At 35.3% G+C, this 20,353-nt stretch overlaps 1 protein-coding gene across 4 annotated transcripts in view; it reads right to left on the bottom strand.

The window, feature by feature from the left end:
- The window catches only part of LCLAT1 (lysocardiolipin acyltransferase 1), a 162,849-nt gene that overhangs the window by 68,465 nt on the left and 74,031 nt on the right, over window positions 1-20,353 (bottom strand). For all 4 annotated transcript variants that reach the window (XM_010987760.3, XM_064494633.1, XM_064494635.1 and 1 more), the window contains exon 4: window positions 905-1,051. In XM_010987760.3, coding sequence (XP_010986062.1) covers window positions 905-1,051 — 147 coding nt within the window. The remainder of the gene's footprint in view (window positions 1-904; window positions 1,052-20,353) is intronic.

Genomic DNA, 20,353 nt, shown 5'->3' on the forward strand with positions numbered 1-20,353 from the left:
TTTTTAAATTTTGCTCTTTTGAGTTGAAGGAGTCTATAAAACTGTTTCATGTCCAAGCTTATACCCTCCTCTACCAATATTCAAACAGGGAAGCTCTCACTGTCTTAAATCCTAGATTGCAACAGGTTTCATCTGCAGCAATGATCTGTGGTTCAAAAAAATGTGAAACCCGCTAGAGAATGAAAGACTATATTTTGTTTTTAATCTTTTAAAGAACCCCTTGAGATCCACTGGCATTTTTGGCTTGTGTAATTTAGTATGTGGGAAGGCAGGAAAGTGCTAAGTACATTTTCCTGTGTCCCCTCTACAACTCAATGATGGCTGACTTGTCTTGAGGAAAGGACAAAGCCTTCTTTTCTCATACTAGGGATAAGGCTTTAAAATACCAGGAGAAAGTCAGCATATTAACTTAAATCAATAATAAGTGAAATTGGTTACTATTCGATCCTTTTCTTGTAAGTAAGAAATTGAGAAAAAAAGGTCTAATGGATCAATATGGATCTTAGAACAGGACGAAAATATATAAAACAGGAAGGGGATTTTAAAACTAGGTTTTGTTCTTTCTCAAGGCTGGTCTGGCTATTTGGGGTTTTTGGTGATTCCATAGAAATTACAGGAAGTAAAAGACTGATACTTAAAATATATACTGAAATTTAAAACTATAAAGCTCTAGGATGGCAAGTATAAATAATACCTCTTGGGGTTACCATCATAAATTCTGTGGGCTGGAAACGAGGAGTTCTGGGTTCTGATATGCTACTGATTAACTGCATGACCTTAAGGGCGGGCCATTAATCTTGCTGGTGTTCAGTTATTTCATCTGAAGTCTAAGAAGTTTAGATAAGACAATTTCTAAGTTCCTTTATGTTTTAAAATTCCATGATCCAAACTCAGGCTACTTTACCTGTGAGATCAGTCCCTTCTGGGAATATGAGGAGTTGAAGTGGTTCATGGATATCACAAAAATAATCAATCATGTCTTCAAAATGGCTCCTGTCATCCTTCCATTTCCTATGAATGAAGATATAGGCAGCAGCCTGCATGGCCCAACCTAGAATCAATTTAACAAGTATTTACATATAATTTTAATACCAATACCCCCATATTATTGAATAAAATATTTCAGAGCTTTTTGGTTTTACTATAATTTACTTTCATAATTAGCATCTAATGATATACCTTAAATTCAGCACTGATCTGGGATTAAATAACAGACATACCAGAGAATATTCTTAAAGGAGTTTACTAAATTCTAGGATTTGCAAAATTCTCAAAAACCTCTTTTCAGACCAAACCTAGCTATTAAAATACCAAGGAAAAAAACTTCCTTAATATTTATCAGTAACTCATCCAAATTTCTAACAATCCTAACTAATCAGACATTTTTACCAGGTTACCTACAAAAGATACATGACTGTGTGTTATCAGGCTTATAAAACAGAAAGCAAAGGATTGTTCTCAAGAATTCTCTTTGATATTTTCTTTTCTGTATTACTCAATCTCTAAATCCAATTGCTATTTTCAATTATAGCCTCTTTTTTAGATTTTATTTAAAGGAGAAAATATGCAATGGCTACTAAATACGTTAATCAGAGTATATACACTGTGATCATGTTCTCTGTCTCTAAGGCAAATTCACCTTGCTACTGAAGAGGTAGCCTCAGACGAGCCATGTTTTACCCACTGACACCCCTCCCTGGCCAGAAATGCCTAGAACTACTGTGGTAAATGCCTGGCTTAAGGCAGCCAATCAGTAGGCTATTGAACAGTCCATGAAGCATGAAACCCTTGGCCCAAACACAGTAACTATCTTGGCCAGTCAAATGTTCTCTCTCAGAAATTTTACCTGGGACCATGGAGAAAGCAAGTTGGTATGGAAGACAAATGGATGGACAAAAAAGCAGGTAATAGAGACAGTAGCAGCTGAGGCAAAACACAGGTAGCATATGGTAGTGAAGATCTAAACCACTCTTGCTGCTGAGGCACCTGAAGCTGATTTTGATCCAGAACGAAAGACAGCCAGTCTCCCACAAGTGCTGGCCAGTCTATGGGTCCACCTGCTGGATACCCAAGAGTCCATTCCCTTACTGCCATGTGTATCTTTACTTTTGTTTTTTCAGCTAGAGGAAATAAGTGGTAGTTCCTTGCCAACAAACACAACTAGAACAAGAGTTACCATCACTTAATCAATACAGTGGTACCCTGAAAATACATAAAATTATCAGTAAATTATTCATCAGTGGTTAAAAAAACTGTAGGACTTTATTGGGTTTGAATATGTACAAACTAGAATACTGTATTCTACAAATACATCGAAAAAATCTACTTCAGTATAGGACTTGCTGATATGCATCCAATCACTCCTCACCTACTGCATTTGTTGTCAGTCATCCATCTGTCCTGGAACAGATCCCACACTTGCCCCCTCCCACATGTCTCTCTTTCACCAGAGGACACCTACTACCACAGTGCAGTTTGCCGACAAAGTAGCTCCGGAGTGAGATTGCCTGGGTTAGAATCATAGCTCCACCAGAAACCAGCCATTCAACTGTAAGCCTGTGTCCCTCACAGACCCCAAATGTAAAGATAAACATAATGCTGCAATAGTATTTACCTGATAGGAGTTATTGTAAGAAATAAATAAGATTATTTCACACAAAGTAGTCAATAAATAGTTATTACCATTATTATGATTAAGAAGTTACAATAATACCAAGGATATTATATCAAGGAACATAAAGATCTAACAAAAAAAGTTCCCATTCATGACTGCAAAACAAAAATATGCAAAAGTAAAAAAAAAAAAAAAAAATCCCACAGGAGCCTCATGAAGACAACTACACACCTGGAAGGAAATGGTGAGGCATACATTTCTGAATTCAACCAACATGCCAATGATCTCCAAATTTATAATTTTAGTTTCATGTAATTATAGTCAAAATTCCAATGAAATGAAGGTGTGTGAAAATTTGGGATTTAATTCTATACATAATCTGTAATAAAGAGGTGAGACTATCCAAGGAAATTCTGAATAGAAGAATAAGTAGGGAAGACTTATTAAGGTGTGAACCATTAAACATTAAATATATTATGAAGCAACAATCATTAAATCAGAACAGTGTATCTGCAAAAGCAGACAAATGGAAAAGAATGCAAGACCCAGAAAAAGGCCCTTGAATATGTTAGGAATTAAGTATATGATAATGACAGCATTTCAGACCAGAAGGTAAAGAATGAGATGGGCTTTTTAAAAATATTTTTTGAGGTATAACTTAAAGTATGAAGATATTAAGTGTATAGGTCCAGAGCTTAATGAATTGTTACACATATCTGAGTGGCTACCATTCAGATTAAGGCACTGAATATGTTCAGCATCCAAGAATTCTCCCATGTGCCACCCTGCCAGTTAATATGCTCCAAAGGCATCCGTTATTGTGACTTCATCATAACTCATACAAATGAAATCACACAGTAGATATTCTTTTGCCTTTGGCTTCTTTTGTTCAATATCATGTCAAATGAGATTCACCCATATTAAGTATTTGCATTGCTGTGTAGTAGTCAATTACATGAATATATTACAACACATTTCTACTACTGATGGAGCGATGTCTTGGCTATTAGGAAGAAAGTCAATATGGGTATCTTTGTACCTGTCTTTGGTTGAACATAAGCACTCAGTTCTGTTGAATGAATCCTCAGGAGGGGAGCTGCTGTATATTAGGATTTACGTATGTCCAGCTTCAGTAAATGGCATGTTTTTCTTTGATTGTACTGACACTCCCACCAGCAATGTACGAGTTCTAATTCCTCTGTCTACAGCCTCATCAACACTAGATCTTATGACTCCTTTTAATTTTAGCCATTCTAATCTAGGTACAGTAGTTTTAATTTGCATTTCCCTTATGATTAAAGATGTTGAGGATCTTTTCATATACAAATTGGCCACCTGGATATCTTTTTTGTGAACTGCTTCTTCAAACTTTTTGCCCATTTTTTCATTGGATTCTCTCTCTTTATTAACTAGTAGGATACAAGGTCAGATACCCACCCCCCACCCACACACAGAGAATATATAATCCTAGTTTTACATATATACCAAATATCTTTTCTTAATTTGTAGTATGCATTTTCTCTCCCTTAAAAGTGTCTTGTTATGAACCTAACATGTAATATATGAATGAAGCCCATTTTATAAATCTTTTCCATTGTGCTTGGTGTTTCTTGGGTCTTGTTTAAGAAATCTCTGCCTACTCCAAAGTCATGAAGACTCTATTCCATGTATTCTTCTAGAAGCTTAAATGTTTTAACTTTCACATTTTGGTTTATGATCCATCTCAAATTAATTTTTGTATATTGGGTGAGGTAGACATCAAAGGCTCTTGTTTTCCACATAGATGTTCAATTGACAAATGCCATTAACTGAAAAGACCAAGAGATCATTAATTTAAATAAAATATTTTTAAAGCACTAGAAAATAAATGAAAACATATTGGCTGTAAAACAGTCAAACAGCTCAGAAGTACACAGACTAAAACATGAAAATACTCCTTCCACATTTATTAGGGGAAATGTTTTTTCTTTGCTTGACATCTCCTTTTATGTTTTCATGTTTGTTAATACTTCTTTATGGTTTCCTGCCCACCTTTCTCCACTTTTCTCCCTTTCTCTGTCTTTAGTTGAAATTATTATGTTTTCTTTGCCTGTTCCTTTGTTCTCTAACACAGAGGTCAGCAAACTATGGACCAAATCCAGTGCACTATCTGTGATTGTATGGGCCACAAGTTAAGGAGAATATTTTGTAATATGTGAAAATGATAGGAAATTCAAATTTCAGTGTTTAATAAAGCAAAGTTGGACTGGAACTCAGCCACACCCATTTGTTAATATTTATTGTCTACGGCCGCTTCTGTGCAGCAGTGGCTGAGTGGACCAGGTGCAAGAGAAACAGTACTGCCCACAAACTCCAAAATATTTACTTCCTAACCCCTTACAGAAACAGTTTGCCCACCCTTGCTCTAGTGGTTTGGAAATTACAAACTGTTTTATTCTTTTAATAGTCATGCTTAAAATTTTTTCACCTTTCCATTTCTGACAAACATTTAAACTTAAAAATAGTTCTCTCAACACTGAGTTAATAAATAATCCTCCCCCAAACAAAAAATTTTGCTTTCCTCTTGTCCCTCTTCCCAGATTTGTAGAAATCATCCAGTAGTTTCCCCAAATTGCTATTATTATTATTACTACTACTACTACTTTTAATATATTCTTTATGTTTCACAGAAATATTTTTAATCATTTAGACTTGACTCAATAAGTCTGCTGCTTTCTCTGCTTATTGTTTTTTATATCCTATGTCCTTTTCCGTTAGTCCTCTTTAAGGAATTTCTTTCAAAAAATATTTGAGTCTCCACATTCCTGAAATGTATTTTTTGGTTCTCAATTTTGGAGACTAGTTTGGCTTAAAATGGAACTTGGGATTCCAAATCATTTTCCCCTCAGAATTTCAAAGCTATTTTTCCCACAGTCTTGTGTCACTTGATACGGCTAATAAGAAGTCTGACATCAATCTAATTTTTCCCCCTCTGGAAGCTTTACTGATTTCCTCTTTATCCTTGGTTTTGTGAAACTTCACCAGGATGAATCTAGGTATGGAACATTTTCACTAATTCTGCTCAGGAGTTGGTACACTCTCCCAATATGAGTCTCTCCTTAACATTGGAAATTTTCCTTCCATTTGTTAAGAAAATATTATTTTTTTCTCTTCTTCATTCTTTCAGACTTTCTATTTGGAGCTTAGATGTTAAAACTTCTGGATCTGTCCTCATACTTTTTATCTCCCTTCATTTGACTCTGTTGAAGGAAAATCTCTTAGCTTGGTCATCCAACTCACTAATTTGATCTTCAGCTGTGCCTGATCTACTAACTGAGTTTATTTCATCAATCATCTCTTTAATTATCAAGATTTACAACTGGTTCTTTATCACAGCAGCCAATTTTTATGAACAAACAGCAAAACTATAAATTATGGCAAATACAAAGAGCAGTAATTTTAATAAAAATGTTTATTGAATGGTTACTATATGCTGGGTACTGTTCTAAGCATTTTCATTAATTAATTCAAGACAACCTTATGAATTAGGTAAAATTATTCCTATTTTATGGATGACAAAACTGAGGCACATTGAGACTCAAAAGAACTAGTAAGTGATGAAACCAGGTTTCAAATACAGGCAGTCTGGCTCCAAAGCTGATGTGTTTAACCTGCACTAACGGGCCTCTCTGCAATATGTACTTGACTCTCCCTAAGGGTGTTAGTTACACAGAGTATAAATTCTCCTCAGAAGATTAGCTATTCCTCAGAGAGTCTTATCTCTAGACATACTTTAAAGCTGTGTATTTTCCTCCAATGTTAATTCTGCATTGTCTTCATATCTGTAAAGGATGTTCTAGACTGAAAAATACAGACAGGTTGAGTGTATTTCTCCATTCCAAGTAAGAATATCTGTTGCTCCCGTGGGAGATGGGAGCAGCAGGAAGACCCGTGGAGCTGTGACATAAAACTTTTCTAATATTTTGTATATGTTTCAGAAATCCCATTTGGATGACTTAATCAGCCTCTTGGATCTCTCCTCTGAAGATACGATGATTTCTTCCCTGTGCACTTTGCCTTCTCATGTTCCATTTATACATCACTAGTGCTTTTGAATGTTTTTTACTCCCTTTAGCGTAAATGTTTTTCTCCCTTTCATAAAAATCACAGGAAGAATGTGGTTTTTTCTCCTCATTTCACTGCCATCAGTGCACATTTTATTCATGTTTAAAGCAATATCCTGATTTCCTTAACATTCTTGAGATCCTCAAACATACAATTTTATGACATTTATTTCATTAGCCTATGGACTGATAAACAACAGTGCAGCTGATCATGTCATTTGAAATTAGTCTGTATAACTTTCCTGTTTCATACTTTTTCCATTGGAGGACATTCTGTCTATCACCTGAATTTCTCAGACAAGGACTGGGAGTCTGGCAGGTTTATAAAGATAGATTCTGTGGATGCTGGCATGGCTCTGCTCCTTCTTTCAAAAAACCCCATTTATATGCTCAGCATGGCCTTCTCAAGCAGACAGGAGTAATCCCTGAGAATACTCTATTGTCCAAAAATATTCTATAATTTTAAAACCTTGTTTTCTTTGGCTTAAATTCTCTTTTGTCAAGTTTTAGAGTTGGCGGCGGCGGGGGAGGGGGGACTATTTACTTGAGTGTATTTTTAACATTATGCATTCTTTCTCCATAAAAAGCCCTTTTCAGCATTTTATTCTTCCTTTTTCCACTTTATTGTAGAAGAATATACAAATGACCCTTGATCAACATGGGGGTTATGGGTGCCTGCCCCCAGCATAGTCGAAAATCCACTTATAACTTTATAGTTATCCCCTCTGTATCCATGGTTATGTATTTGTGGATTCAACCAACCACAAATTGTATAGTACTGTAATTCATACTTAACTGAAAAAAAATCCACATATAAGTGGACCCATGCAGTTGAAACCTGTATTGTTCAAGGGTCAACTGTAGTTAAAGGAATCATAAAAATATCTATACTACTCACCTAATGTGCTAAAAACTGAACTTCCAAGATAGAGTAATCCAATTTATCTTTGTTCTCTATGTATTTATTAATTCATTATGTTATCTACTATGGGATTATGAATGCAACACCAGGAACAAAAAGCAGTGTAGAAGAGATAAGATAAACTGTTCTCTTCAGCATATTTTCAATCCTGAATAGACAGTGTGGATGCAACCAAGGAAAAGTTACCCATAGGCCTCTATTAAATGCAAATGAATGATAAGATGAACGGATGCAAATTTTGTATACACTCATATCACAATAATCATGAGCAAATACTAAATTTACTGAGTGTGTGGTTGTGCATAGCAACAGTTATACAAATAAATCCAGAACAAATAAGTTCTATTTCTTAGAATTTCAACCTAAGTCAGGGTGCTAAATGCCACACAAAGTTAGAGAAGCTCTGTCTTCTTTGAACTCACATTTAAAATTAGGTAATGCTCTCTAAATCCCTCCTCTAAGATAATTAACTTCTACGAAGCTCTGACTTTTAAAAATATTGAGAGGAGACAGATAATCAATTTTATAACTTTGTCCTGTAATAATCCTTTTGTTGCATGCCTATATCATTAGGTTTCAAATGTGCTGAAAATACAGACAGAAATCAAAGTGTAAAATATGAGCAAGCAATTAAATAATATCCTAAAGCAAACTGAATTCTAAATATAATTTCAAATTTGAAAAGCCACAAAAGAAAAAAAAAAAGGATATAATCACCCTTACTGCAAATTTCATTAGACTCCACAAAGAGATGATCATATCTATCTGCAGAGAGTAAAAAGTCTTGCTTAATATTGAAGAAATATGTCTATTTATTGATGCTTTTGGTTAGCAATATGAGGCTTCTTGGTTATAATTACAATTTGGGGATTCACCCTACTGTAGGACCAAAACCTATCTTTTATAACATGTGAGATTTGCTATTTAATCAATTTTCTAGATGAAGTGCCTTCTGAGATACCTTTTTCTGTTGCAAAACTGATTCCTAAGCTAAGTATATTACCAGCTCTATACACTGAGAGAGCCAGTAGCAGCTAGCATGTGGCTGGCAGAATAATGTCCCCCACAAAAGATACCACACCTAATTCCCAGAACTGTGAATATGTTACATAGCAAAGAGGAGTTAAAGTTGCTAATCAGCTGAATTTAAGATAAAGAGATTATCCTGGATTAGCCTGGTGGGCCAATGTAATCACAGAGGTCTTTAAAAGTGGAAGAGGGAGGCAAGAAAAGACTCAGAATGATGCACTGTGAGAAGGACTTGACTGGTCCTTACTGGCCTTAAAGATGGAGGAAGGGGGCCAGGAGCCAAGGAATGTGGGCGTCCAATAGAAACTGGAAACATCAAGGACAGACTCTACACAGAGCCTACAGAAAGGATCTGGTACTGCTGATGCCTTGATGTTAGCCCAGTGAGACCCACATCAGGCTTCTGACCTCCAGAACTGTGAAATAATATGTGTTGTTTAAGCCACTCCATTCATGGTATTAGCAGTAACAGGAGACTAATACAGAGTATAATCAGTGGCCAGATCTTAGTTTAATGCCTTTCTTTAATCAAAGCAACTTAGGGTTCCTCAGAGAAATGCTAGGTCTAGGGATGGGACAGGAAAAAATACAAGAATCTTGTACCACCAGAAAAATAAGAATCATTGAACAACAACAAAACAAAACAAATATGAAAATGGGGACCCAAAAGGACCTAAGAGCCAACCTGCAAAAACCCCCAATGGCCAAAGCTGGGACAATTTCAGCAATAAAATAAATAACAGTAGTACTAGATTATAATCCAAAGAATAAAATAAATACTGACAGTTCATATTGGCATAAATAATTGGATAAATAAATGAGAAGGGACAAATCTTTATAGAATTGCAAATGAAATACAGAAATACTCCCCTCTCCAGGAGGTAAAGCTTAATTCCACCTACCCCCTAACTCCAAGCCCTTGTATGTAGACTGTTCTTAGTGGATAAAATACACAGAGAGAGGAGAAAACACTAACTTTGTGGTGGAGAATCCTGGCAGACATCACCTTAACCAAATGATTACCAGTAGTGAGCCAGGTTGCTATCATGAACCTTCCTGATGAGATGAGAAAGGCACTTCACATTTGTGGTGCTTTCCCCCAAAACTATAATCCCCAACTAAGCATGAGGAAATGTCATAAAAAACAAATGCAAAACAAACTCAAAATGAGGGATATTCTACAAAATAGTCAACCAATTCTCTTCAAAAGCACTAAAATAAAGACAGACTGCCACAGAATGGAGGAAGACTTAAGGAGACCCATGTGGTGACTAAAAGAAACATGGGATCCTCAACTAAACCCCAGAACAGGAAAAGGACCTTAGTGGAAACACTGGTGAAATTTGAATGAAACATGTTAATCTCTTATTTTGACAAACGTCCCATGACTGTGGAAGAGGTGAACATCAGGGGAAGATGGGTGAAAACAAGGAAATTTTCTGTACTATCTTTGCACATTTTCAATACATTGAAAATTATTCGATATAAAAAGGTATTTAAGAACATCCAGTGTCAGCATAAACTTCTGTTTAGTTAAAAAATACGAATAACAACTACTTTGCAGTCTAAATTTGAAGACCTACGTGTTCTTACTTGGGATTCACTTACTATGCCATTTACTTGATTGTAATAGTTGAAGATTATCAATAACAACATTTTTAAGATACAGTTTGGGTATTATTTTTATTGTGGGAGAACATTTTTAAATCTTGGCTACATGGTATGTTCCTGCCTGGTATTCATTACACAATGGTGCAGCACTCAGAAATATCTGACTTCAAGCATAAGGAAAATATATTCTGTAAGATATATAAGGACTAAATAAGAAAAAAGGTCAATAGGTTTTTGTAAACTCCCCTAATAATGACATATATAGTAAGTACAACAGCTAATTCACTTCCCCCCAGTATTGCAAATACCATCACAATTTACAGGTACCTCACTTAGCCATGGGTGAAAGGACAACTGAAGGCACTAGAGTCAAGTTATCTATTGAAATTAAGGTCAAAAAAAAAAAAAAAACATAAAGTACATTGGAGTCATCTCTCCTATCATTTTACTGTTATTGTGAAGCACCCTTCTCAGAGTTGGCTCAAATTGATCATTTCAAATTGACTTTATTTGTGCTTCTCTACTAAATGTGAAGCGGACTAAAAACCCTAAAGCTCCCCCCAAATTTGTTTACTGCTTTCTCCTAAAATCACCCTGTTATCATAAAAGCATTCATTTAAGATAGTTTTTAAAATCTACTTATTTAGGCAAAGAAATTCCTTACTTTTCAGTAGACATGAGGACACTGAAAGGCCTACAGTCAAAATATGCTTCAGAACTCATTTCTGGGATGCCTCACAGTCTGAAGCAGTACAACTAACTAACCGAGGTACTGGAGATGGTACACGTCAACGGGATATCCAGTTTGGATAACCAACTGTATTAACTTCAGTAAGTAACTGAATGGATAACCTTAAAGCCCAGAACTATTTTCCTAACCAAAGACTCTATCAACTTCCACACAGCTTGGGGGCTTGAGCTTTGTTAAGAAATCAGCTAACACAGTCAAAGTAAGAGCTTCCCTTCCTCTCCAGCAAAAAAAAAAAAAAAAAAAAAAAAAAAAAAGGATTGAAACAACTCTGGCAACTGAAGCTGAAGCTATAAATCAACAATTCAAGAACTTACTTTTCAACTAGCAGTAGAACAGCTAAGATGAAACTCATGTGTTAAGTACCTGAAAATACACAGAGTTAGATGTGGTATCTAGTCACAGAACTAAAATATTTTAATATACTGTCTATATTTCATTTGACAGTTTTCATAGAAATCTTAATTCATGATAAGCATTTAGTGAAATTTACTGAATGAGTGAATCAATCTCATGTAAACACTCTGGGTTGATATGTCTCACATAATATAAAGTCTGACCCCAAGGCTGATTCAGAAGTCAGGTTCTCACATTCTGTTCTGCCATCCTCTTTAATGCAAGATGGCTGCAGCAGCTCCAAGTATGATATGCTCTCACAGTAATGCCTCAAAGCAGGAAAGGAGCAGCATGGCATCATCCCTTCATGAACTTCTCTTATTAAGAAGGAAAGTCTTTCCCAGAGCCTCCCCGTTACATCCCTTTGGTGGGACTGGCTGATAGGCCGAGAAAGGCAATATGAAATATTTTCATCCTCTGTCATGGGATGTGTATATCACAGGGATTCACTGTTAGAAGTAGTGAAGCATCCTCTCTGACCTTTGGGTATTTAGTAATAAATACAACAACACAGGGAAGAAGGCTGCTGTGAAAGCTTCCATGACTTAGATTCAGTAGGAAGCAATAAACTAATCTCTTGTGGCTAGGTGACGAGAAAATTTGCTGTAAGAGTACCAACTACAGTATAATCATTAAGTAGCTAGGAATCCTTGACTAGAAGCCCCCTTTGAAGAAAGGGTCAGAGGGAGCTTCGAATGTATTTATTGTGGAGATTCCTTCCAGGAAGTCCCAAGCAGTTGTTACTCAGGGTGACTAGGCTCACTTACCCTAATGCAGGTAATAAAATTGATGCCTTGAGTATACCAAAGAAACCGGCAAGGGTAAAGTGTTACTGAGACAGAGTCTTGTGGAGAGTCGTCTTCAATCTAGAAATGTATTCATCTCATCCTTCTGAGTTGTAAAACAGGAGAGTAGCATGAAATTTGTTTAAATAAAACCAGGGTCCACAAATTGGATGGCATCAAAGATATTCATGATTTAAAGGTGGTTCTGGTTTTAGTGAATGTCCATTTTAAGTAGGAGGAAGCTGAGTAGGAAAGGGAGAGTTTTCCTTCTTACTGGAGATAAAGTCTGGTATTATGAACAGTAAATATCTCAAAAAGAAAAATATCCATTCTTTGTACTTAATATTATGAGAGTTAAATAAAATTAAGATGACTTCGATAAATTTAGTGATTCTTAAAACTGTGTGAGCAACATCTTTATTAAACGAACTTACACTTAACACATATAAATTCATTAGTGAAACAGTTAAAATTGAAAATTTGACCACAAGAAACAGATTAGCTTTCCAGTCAATGTTGTGCAGCATGCTCCTGTGTAACAGTAGCATGTGCTATAATCACTGTTTCTCCAGTGTTTTGGGCAAGGTGTACAATAGCTTTAACTGAGTGGTTTTTATTCATGAGCTTTAAAAAGAGAAATGCTTATAAAGCACAAAAGGCATTTTTTAAAAATTCCAGTTATTTCTATAAATCAAATTTGACCAAAAAATTTTTAATATTTTGGCAGAGAGGTTATACTCAGGGAGGCTGGACTTAGGAACAGCCTTTGACCCAATTTCAATTATCCTGCTAAGCAGGACTACTGCAGGAGCCTCTGAATATATACTCAGTCTCTGCATGCCTTTAACAAGACTGAGAATGGATAAAAAGTACCTGTCAGAGGCCAAGCTGTTGCTCTGTCTTCTCCCTGATCTCATTCTGAACAATTGAGATATATTTCGCAAATTGTAGTTTTCACCACTACCTTGTGTTGCAGTTTGAGAACTGCAGAATTATATGACAATTTACTTTGAAATCATGAATTCATGTCAGGGAGATTTTTAGTTTAATATGTGACTTGGCCACTTTTAAAATCACTATCTCTTAATGTTTACTCCACTTTTTGTGCTTTCTAGAAGATTCAAACCCTTCTGCCACTCAAGTGTGATTGATTAACAATCCAGAAAAACCAAAGAGCCATGATCTTGGTGGATCAGATGGCACACAGATTTCCTGGTACAAAAATCACCAGGCAAATGGACTTTTTATGACACCTCTGAGTTTAGTATCTCCTTTGTTGTTACTAAGTGGTTACAAAGTTGGCTAAAAATAAAAATCTGTATGTGTACCACCATTAGAAATAGCTGATGTCTAACTGTCAGACATTTTTCTCTTAAAATCTAATTTCATGTATCTTAGCAAACTCTGCAGTTTAGTTAGCTTAACAAAACTTATAATTTGAACTGGAATCTAAACACTTTTAATGGTTTCTTTCCTAGCCTGTTACATAAGTCTGTTGCTTTTATACTTTAAGAAGAAACTTTCAAATTCTAAATTATCGTCCATTCTCCAAACTGGCACTACAGATATAAAATACTATTTCCCTTTAGTCATTCATAAATGAACTACAAGAACCAGATAATTATATTGCAAACATCTGATAAGCAAGTATTTATTTAGAAATAATTAGAGATAGCAACATTAAATACTCCCTAAGGTCATGCCAAATTATCAACAAGCTAAGCCTAGCATAGGCTGAAGCAGGGCAATGCTGACTACTAAGACACATCCATTCTTTTCCTTCATTTCCCCTGCAGACTCAGACTTTAATACACCCATTTGCAGACACACTCCATTTTTCTTGCCTACACCTCTGCCTTGCTTAATTTACTTTGCACTTATTCACTTTAGAGGTTTTAAAATCGGTCTTGTTCTCCAATTCAAAATCTGTTCTCATTTTATAGTTTGCATTTTCATGAAATCCTATCAAGTCTTCAAACTTAAGAGTCTATAATGTGGAAGACACTGTAAGGAGCTTATAACTTGCGGGAAAAGAAAATGGGAAAGCTACATAGGAACTCAAGACAAAAGGAGACAATTTAACAATGATTAAAATGACTATACCAGTGCAAAGTAGGAGAAAGTAAAAATTAGGTGGTCAGAGAAAGAGAATATGGGTCTGAGAGACACGGGGAAAACCAGAGGTCTAATATGTGTCTCTGAAAGGCGAAAGGTGGGAGAGTAGATGTTCCAAATGGAACTACAGAAATAACAGGCAGCAGCAAATAACACTACTGGCATTTAATTTAATCCTCACAACCACCCAATAAAGCTGTAGTACTTTTTCAAAATTGAGATGTAATTGATGCATAACATTATATTTAGGTGTACAACAAAATGATTCCATATATGTATATGGAATGAAATGATGACCATAATATGTCTAACATCCATCATAAGACACAAAGTTTTTTGTCACAAAATGACCACAGTATGTCTAAGTTAACATCCAACACGACAGTTACAATTTTTTTTCTTACGATGAGAATTTTAAGATCTACTCCCAGCAACTTTCACTATACAATAGAGTATTATTAATTATAGTCACCATGCTATACACTACACCCCCATGACCTGCTTATTTTATAACTGAAAGTTTGTGCCTTTTGATCAACTTCACTCATTTTGCCCAACCACAAACCCTGGCCTCTGACAATCACCATCTGTTCTCTATATCTATTGAGTTCAGTATGTTTGGTTTTGTGCTGTTTTTAACTTTTTGTGGGGACTCCACATGTAAGTGAGATCACCTGGTATTTATTTTTCTCTATTTGACTTTTCACTTAGCATGATGCCCTCAAGGTCCATTGAAATTGGTAAAATTACAGGATGTCCTTTTTATAGCTGAGTAATATTCCACTGTATATATTTACCATTTTCTTTATCCATTCATCCACTGATGGACACTTAAGTTGTTTCCATGTCTTAGCTATTAATGCTGTAAGGAACATGAGGGTGCAGGTATCTTTTCAAGTTAGTATTTTTATTTTCTTCCAATAAATACCTAGAAGTAGAACTGCTTGATCATATGGTAGTTCTATTTTTTTTTTTTTTGAGGAACCTTCATATTGTTTTCCACAGCAGATGCACCAATGTACATTCTCACCCACAAGGGTTCCCTTTTCTCTATACCTCACCAACACTTGTTATTTCTCACCTTTTTCACAGTAGCCATTCTAACAGGTGTGGTGTGGTATCTCATGGGTTTGGTATGCATTTCCCTGATGATTAGTGATGTTGCGCACCTTTTCATGTACCTGCTGGCCATGTGTACATCATCTTTGAAAACGTCCATTTAGATCCTCTGCCCATTTTTAAATTGAATTGTTTGTTATTCTGCTAATGAGTTGTGTGAGTTCTTTATATATTTTGGGTATTAAACTCCTTGTCAAATACATGATTTGCAAATATTTTCTCCCATTCCATAGGCTGCCTTTTCATGTTGTTGATAGGTTTCTTTGTTGTTCAGAAGTTTTTCAGTGTGCTTTTATCTTTGCTTTTGTTTCCTTTGCTTTTAGTATCAAATCCAAAAAATCATCACCAAGACCATTATCAAGGACTTGCCACCTATTTCTTTATTCTAGGATTCTTAAGATTTCAGGTCTTATGTTCAAATCTTTAATCTATTTTGAGTTAGCTTTTGTATATGGTGTAAGATAGTGGTCCAGTTTCCCCAACACCACTTATTGAAAAGACTGTTCCTTCTTCATTGTATACTGTTGGCTCCTTTGTCATAAATTAAAATGTGGGTTTATTTCTGAGCTCTCTATTCTGTTGTATTGATCTATGTATCTGTTTTTATGCCAATGCCATACTGTTTTGATTACTATAGTTTTCTAATACAGTTTGAAATCAGGAAGCATTATACCTCTAGCTTGTTCATTTTGAAGATTGCTTCAGCTATTCCAAGTCTTTGTGATTTCATACAAACTTGAGGGCTGTTTGTTCTATTTCTATAGAAAAATGCCATTGGAATTTTGATAGGGATTGCATTGGATCTATAGATTGCTTTGGATAATATGGACTTTTAAACAGTATTAATTCTTGCAGTGCATAAGCACAGAATATCTTTCATTTGTCTCTGAAGATTCTTTCATCAATATTGTAGTTTTCAAGGCACAAGTATTTCACTTCCTCTGTTAAATTTATTCCTATCTTATTCTCTTTGATGCAACTGTAAGTGGGACTGTTTTCTTAATTTCTCTAATAAAATTTGTTATTAGTACATGGCAATGTAACAGATTTTTGTATATTAATTTTGTATTGTGCAACTTTACTGAATTCATTTGTTAGTTCTAACAGTTTTTTGCTGGAGTCTTTGGGATTTTCTATATATATAATGTCATGTCATCTGCAAATACTGACAGTTTTACTTCTTTTTTTCCCCAATTTGGATGCTATCTATTTTTGCCTAATTGCTCTGGCTAGGACTTCCAATAGTACATTGAATAAGAGTAGCGAGAGTGGGCATCCTTGTCTTGTTCCTGATCTTAGAGGGAATGTTTTCAGCTTTTCATCACCATTAAGTCTGATATTAGCTGTGGGCTTGTCATATATGACCTGTAATAGGTTGAAATACTTTCCCTCTATACCTACTTTGTTGAAAGTTTCAATCATTAATGGATGTTAAATTTGTTATTGTTGCATCTGTTTGAAATGATCATATAGTTTTTAATCCTTCATTTTGTCAGTGCAGTATATCTCACTGATTGATTTGGAGATGTTGAAAATTCTTTGCATCCCTAGGATAAATCCCACTTGATCAGAGTATCATCCTCTTAATGTATTGCTGAACTTGGTTTACTAACATTTTGTTAAGGATTTTTGCATCTATGTTCATCAGAAATATTGATCTGTAATTTTCTCTTCTCATGGCATCTTTGTCTAGTTTTGATATCAGGGTAATGCTGGCCTTATAAAATGACTCTAGAAGTGTTTCCTCCTCTTGTATCTTTTGGAAGAGTTTGAGAAGGATTAGTATCACTTCTTTAAATGTGGGGAAGAATTCACCCCTGAAGCCATCTGGTCCTGGACTTTTGTTTGTTGGGAGGTTTATGATTACTGATTCAATCTCCTTACTAGTCATGGGTCTGTTCAGACTTTCTATTTATTCATGATTCTGTCTTGCTAGGTTGTATGTTTAGGAATTTATCCATGTCTTTTAGATTGTCCAATTTATTGGTATATAATTGTTCACATTAGTCTCTTGTGATTCTTTATATTTCTGTGGTATCAGTTGTACATCTCCTCTTTAATTTCTGATTTATTTATTCGTGTCCTCTGTTTCTTGGTGAGTCTAGCTAAAGGTTTGTCAATTTTGTTTAGGGTTAGGGTTAGTTTCACTTAGTTTCACTGATCTTTTCTATTAATTAGTTTCACTGATCTTAGTTAGTGATCTTAGTTTCACTGATCTTTTCTATTCCCTTTTTAGTCATGTCCTTTCTTCTAACTTTGGGCTTCACTTGTTCTTCTTTTTCTAGTTCCCTGAGTTGTAAAGATAGGTTGTTTACTGAGATCTTATCAGTATGAACTCCCCTCTTAGAATTGCTTTTGCTGTATTCATAAGTTTTGGTGTGTTATATTTCCATTTCCATTTGTTTAAGGTATTTTTTGATTTCTCTTTTGATTCCTTCTTTGACCCATTGGTTGTTCAGTTGTATGGTGTTTAATCTCCACATATTTGTATTTTCCAGTTTTTCTTCTTAGAATTGATTTCTAGTTTCATAACGTTGATTAGAAAAGATTCCTTGACATGATTTCAATCTCCTTAACTTTCAGGAAACTTGTTTCGAGGCCTAACATATAACCTATCCCAAAGAATGTTCCATGTGCACCTGAGAAAAATGTGTATCTTGTTGCTTTTGGATGAAATGTTCTGTATATGTCTCTTAGACTACATGTTAGACCAAATGAACTTAAAGCCAATGTTTCTTTATTGATTTTCTGTGTGGATGATCATCTATTGATGAAAGTGGGATATAAAAGTCCCCTACTATTATTGTATTGCTATTTCTTCCTTTAGGTCTGTTAATATTTGTTTATATATTTATGTGCTTCTATGTGGGTGAATATTTACATATGTTATATCCTATTGTTGGACTGACCCCTTCATCATTATATAATGACTGTTTTTGTCTTTTATCACAGACTTCGTCTTAAAGTCTATTTTGTTGGCTATTAAACATGACTAACTCAGCTTTCTTTTGGTTTCCATTTGCATAGAATATCTTTTTCCCTCTCCTCACTTTCAGTCTGTGTGCGTCCTTACATATGAAGGAAGTCTCTTATAGGTACCATATAGATCTTTTTTTTTAAATCCATCAGCCACTCTGTCTTTTGATTGAAAAATTTGATCCATTTTACATTTAAAGTAATTTTGATAGCCATTTGGTTAATTGTTTTGTGGCTCTTTTGTAATTCTTTTGTTCCTTTTTTCTTCTCTTGCTCACTTCCTTTGTGATTTGATGATATCTGTAGTAGTGTGGTTAGATTCCTATTCCTCTATCATTTGTGCATCCACTACAGTTTTTTGGTTTGTAACAAGTAACAAAGTATACTTGTAATAGTCTATTTTAAGTTGATAACTTACATTGGAACACATTCTAAAGCTGTACATTTTTACTGCTCTCTCATGTTTTATGTTTTTGAGGTCACAATTTATATATTTTTAGCTTCTGCATCCCTTTAAAATTATACTTATTTTTAATACTTTGGTCTTTTAAACTTCATTCTAGATTTAGCAGTGATTAACCCAGAACCTTTACAACATTAGACTATTCTGAATTTTACTATACATTTACCTTTACCAAGGATTTATACTTTCATATGTTTTGGGTATTAATTAGCACCTTTTCATTTCAGCTTAAAGAAGTCCATTTAACATTTCTTTGTAAGGCCAGACTAGAAGTGATGAACTCCTTGAGCTTTTGCTTGTCCAGAAAACTCTCTTCCTTCAATTCTGAAGGGCAACTTTGCCAGGTACAGTTTTCTTGATTAGCAGGTATTTTTTCTTTCAGCATTTGAAATATAGCATGATACTCCCTTATGGTCTGCAAAGTTTCTGCTGAAAAATATGCTGATAGTCTTACGGGGGTTCCCTTGTATGTAACAAGTTGTTTTTCTTTTGCTGCCTTTAAAATTCTTTCCATGTCTTTAAGTTTTCAGACTTTAATTATGTGTCTTGGTGTTAGTCTCTTTAAGTTCATCTTACTTGGAACTCTCTGGGCTTCCTGAATCTGGGTATCTGTTTCCTTCGCAGGCAGAGGCAGTTTTTAGCCACTGTTTCTTCAAATGTATTTTCTGCCCCTTTCTTTTTCTCTTCTCCTTCTGGGACCCCTATAATGTAAATGGTAGACCACTTAATGTTGTCCCATAATTCTCTTATATTATCTTCACTCTTTTTCATTTTCTCTGCTTGCTGCTCTGGTGGGATACCTTCCACCACCCTGTCTTTGAGTTCACTGATCCTTTCTACTACTTCATCAAATCTGTTAAACCCTTTTATATTTTTCAGTTCAGTTATTGTATTCTTCGGCTCTGTGACTTCTGTGTGGTACATTCCTGTATTTTCTATCTCTTTGTTAAACTTCTCGCTATGCTCATGCATTGTTCTCCTGAGCTCAGTAAGCATCTTTAAGACTGTTATTTTGAACTCTTTTATCAGGTAGATCACTCATCTCTGTTTCATTAAGGTCTTTCCCCAAGGTTTTACTTTGTTCTTTCATTTGGAATATACATTTATTTCTTCATTTTCCTTGACTCTGTGTTGGTTTTTTTAATGCGTTAGATAAAACACCCGCCTCTCCCAATCTTGAAGGAGTGCCTTCTTGTAGGAGATGAACCTTATCATTCAACCCTTAGTTATCTCTTAAATTTCTAGGATTGTCTAAGCAGCCTACTTTATTCTTAGGGGCTCTCCGTAGTTGAGAGTGTGCTGTTGGGGAAGATCTCAGCACCTTGATTCAGGCTGACTGGAAGTCAGAACCTCGGGCAGCAGCTTTTAAAGAATGCAAATATACCTCTTTTAAGGGAAGACTTGGAGATGGGCTTTTCTGTCCGCTCCCTCCACACTGAGTCCTACAGTGACGGTTGGTTAAGAATTGTTTC

Source organism: Camelus dromedarius, chromosome 15 (assembly GCF_036321535.1).
Source record: "Camelus dromedarius isolate mCamDro1 chromosome 15, mCamDro1.pat, whole genome shotgun sequence".
Classification (NCBI taxonomy): domain Eukaryota; kingdom Metazoa; phylum Chordata; class Mammalia; order Artiodactyla; family Camelidae; genus Camelus; species Camelus dromedarius.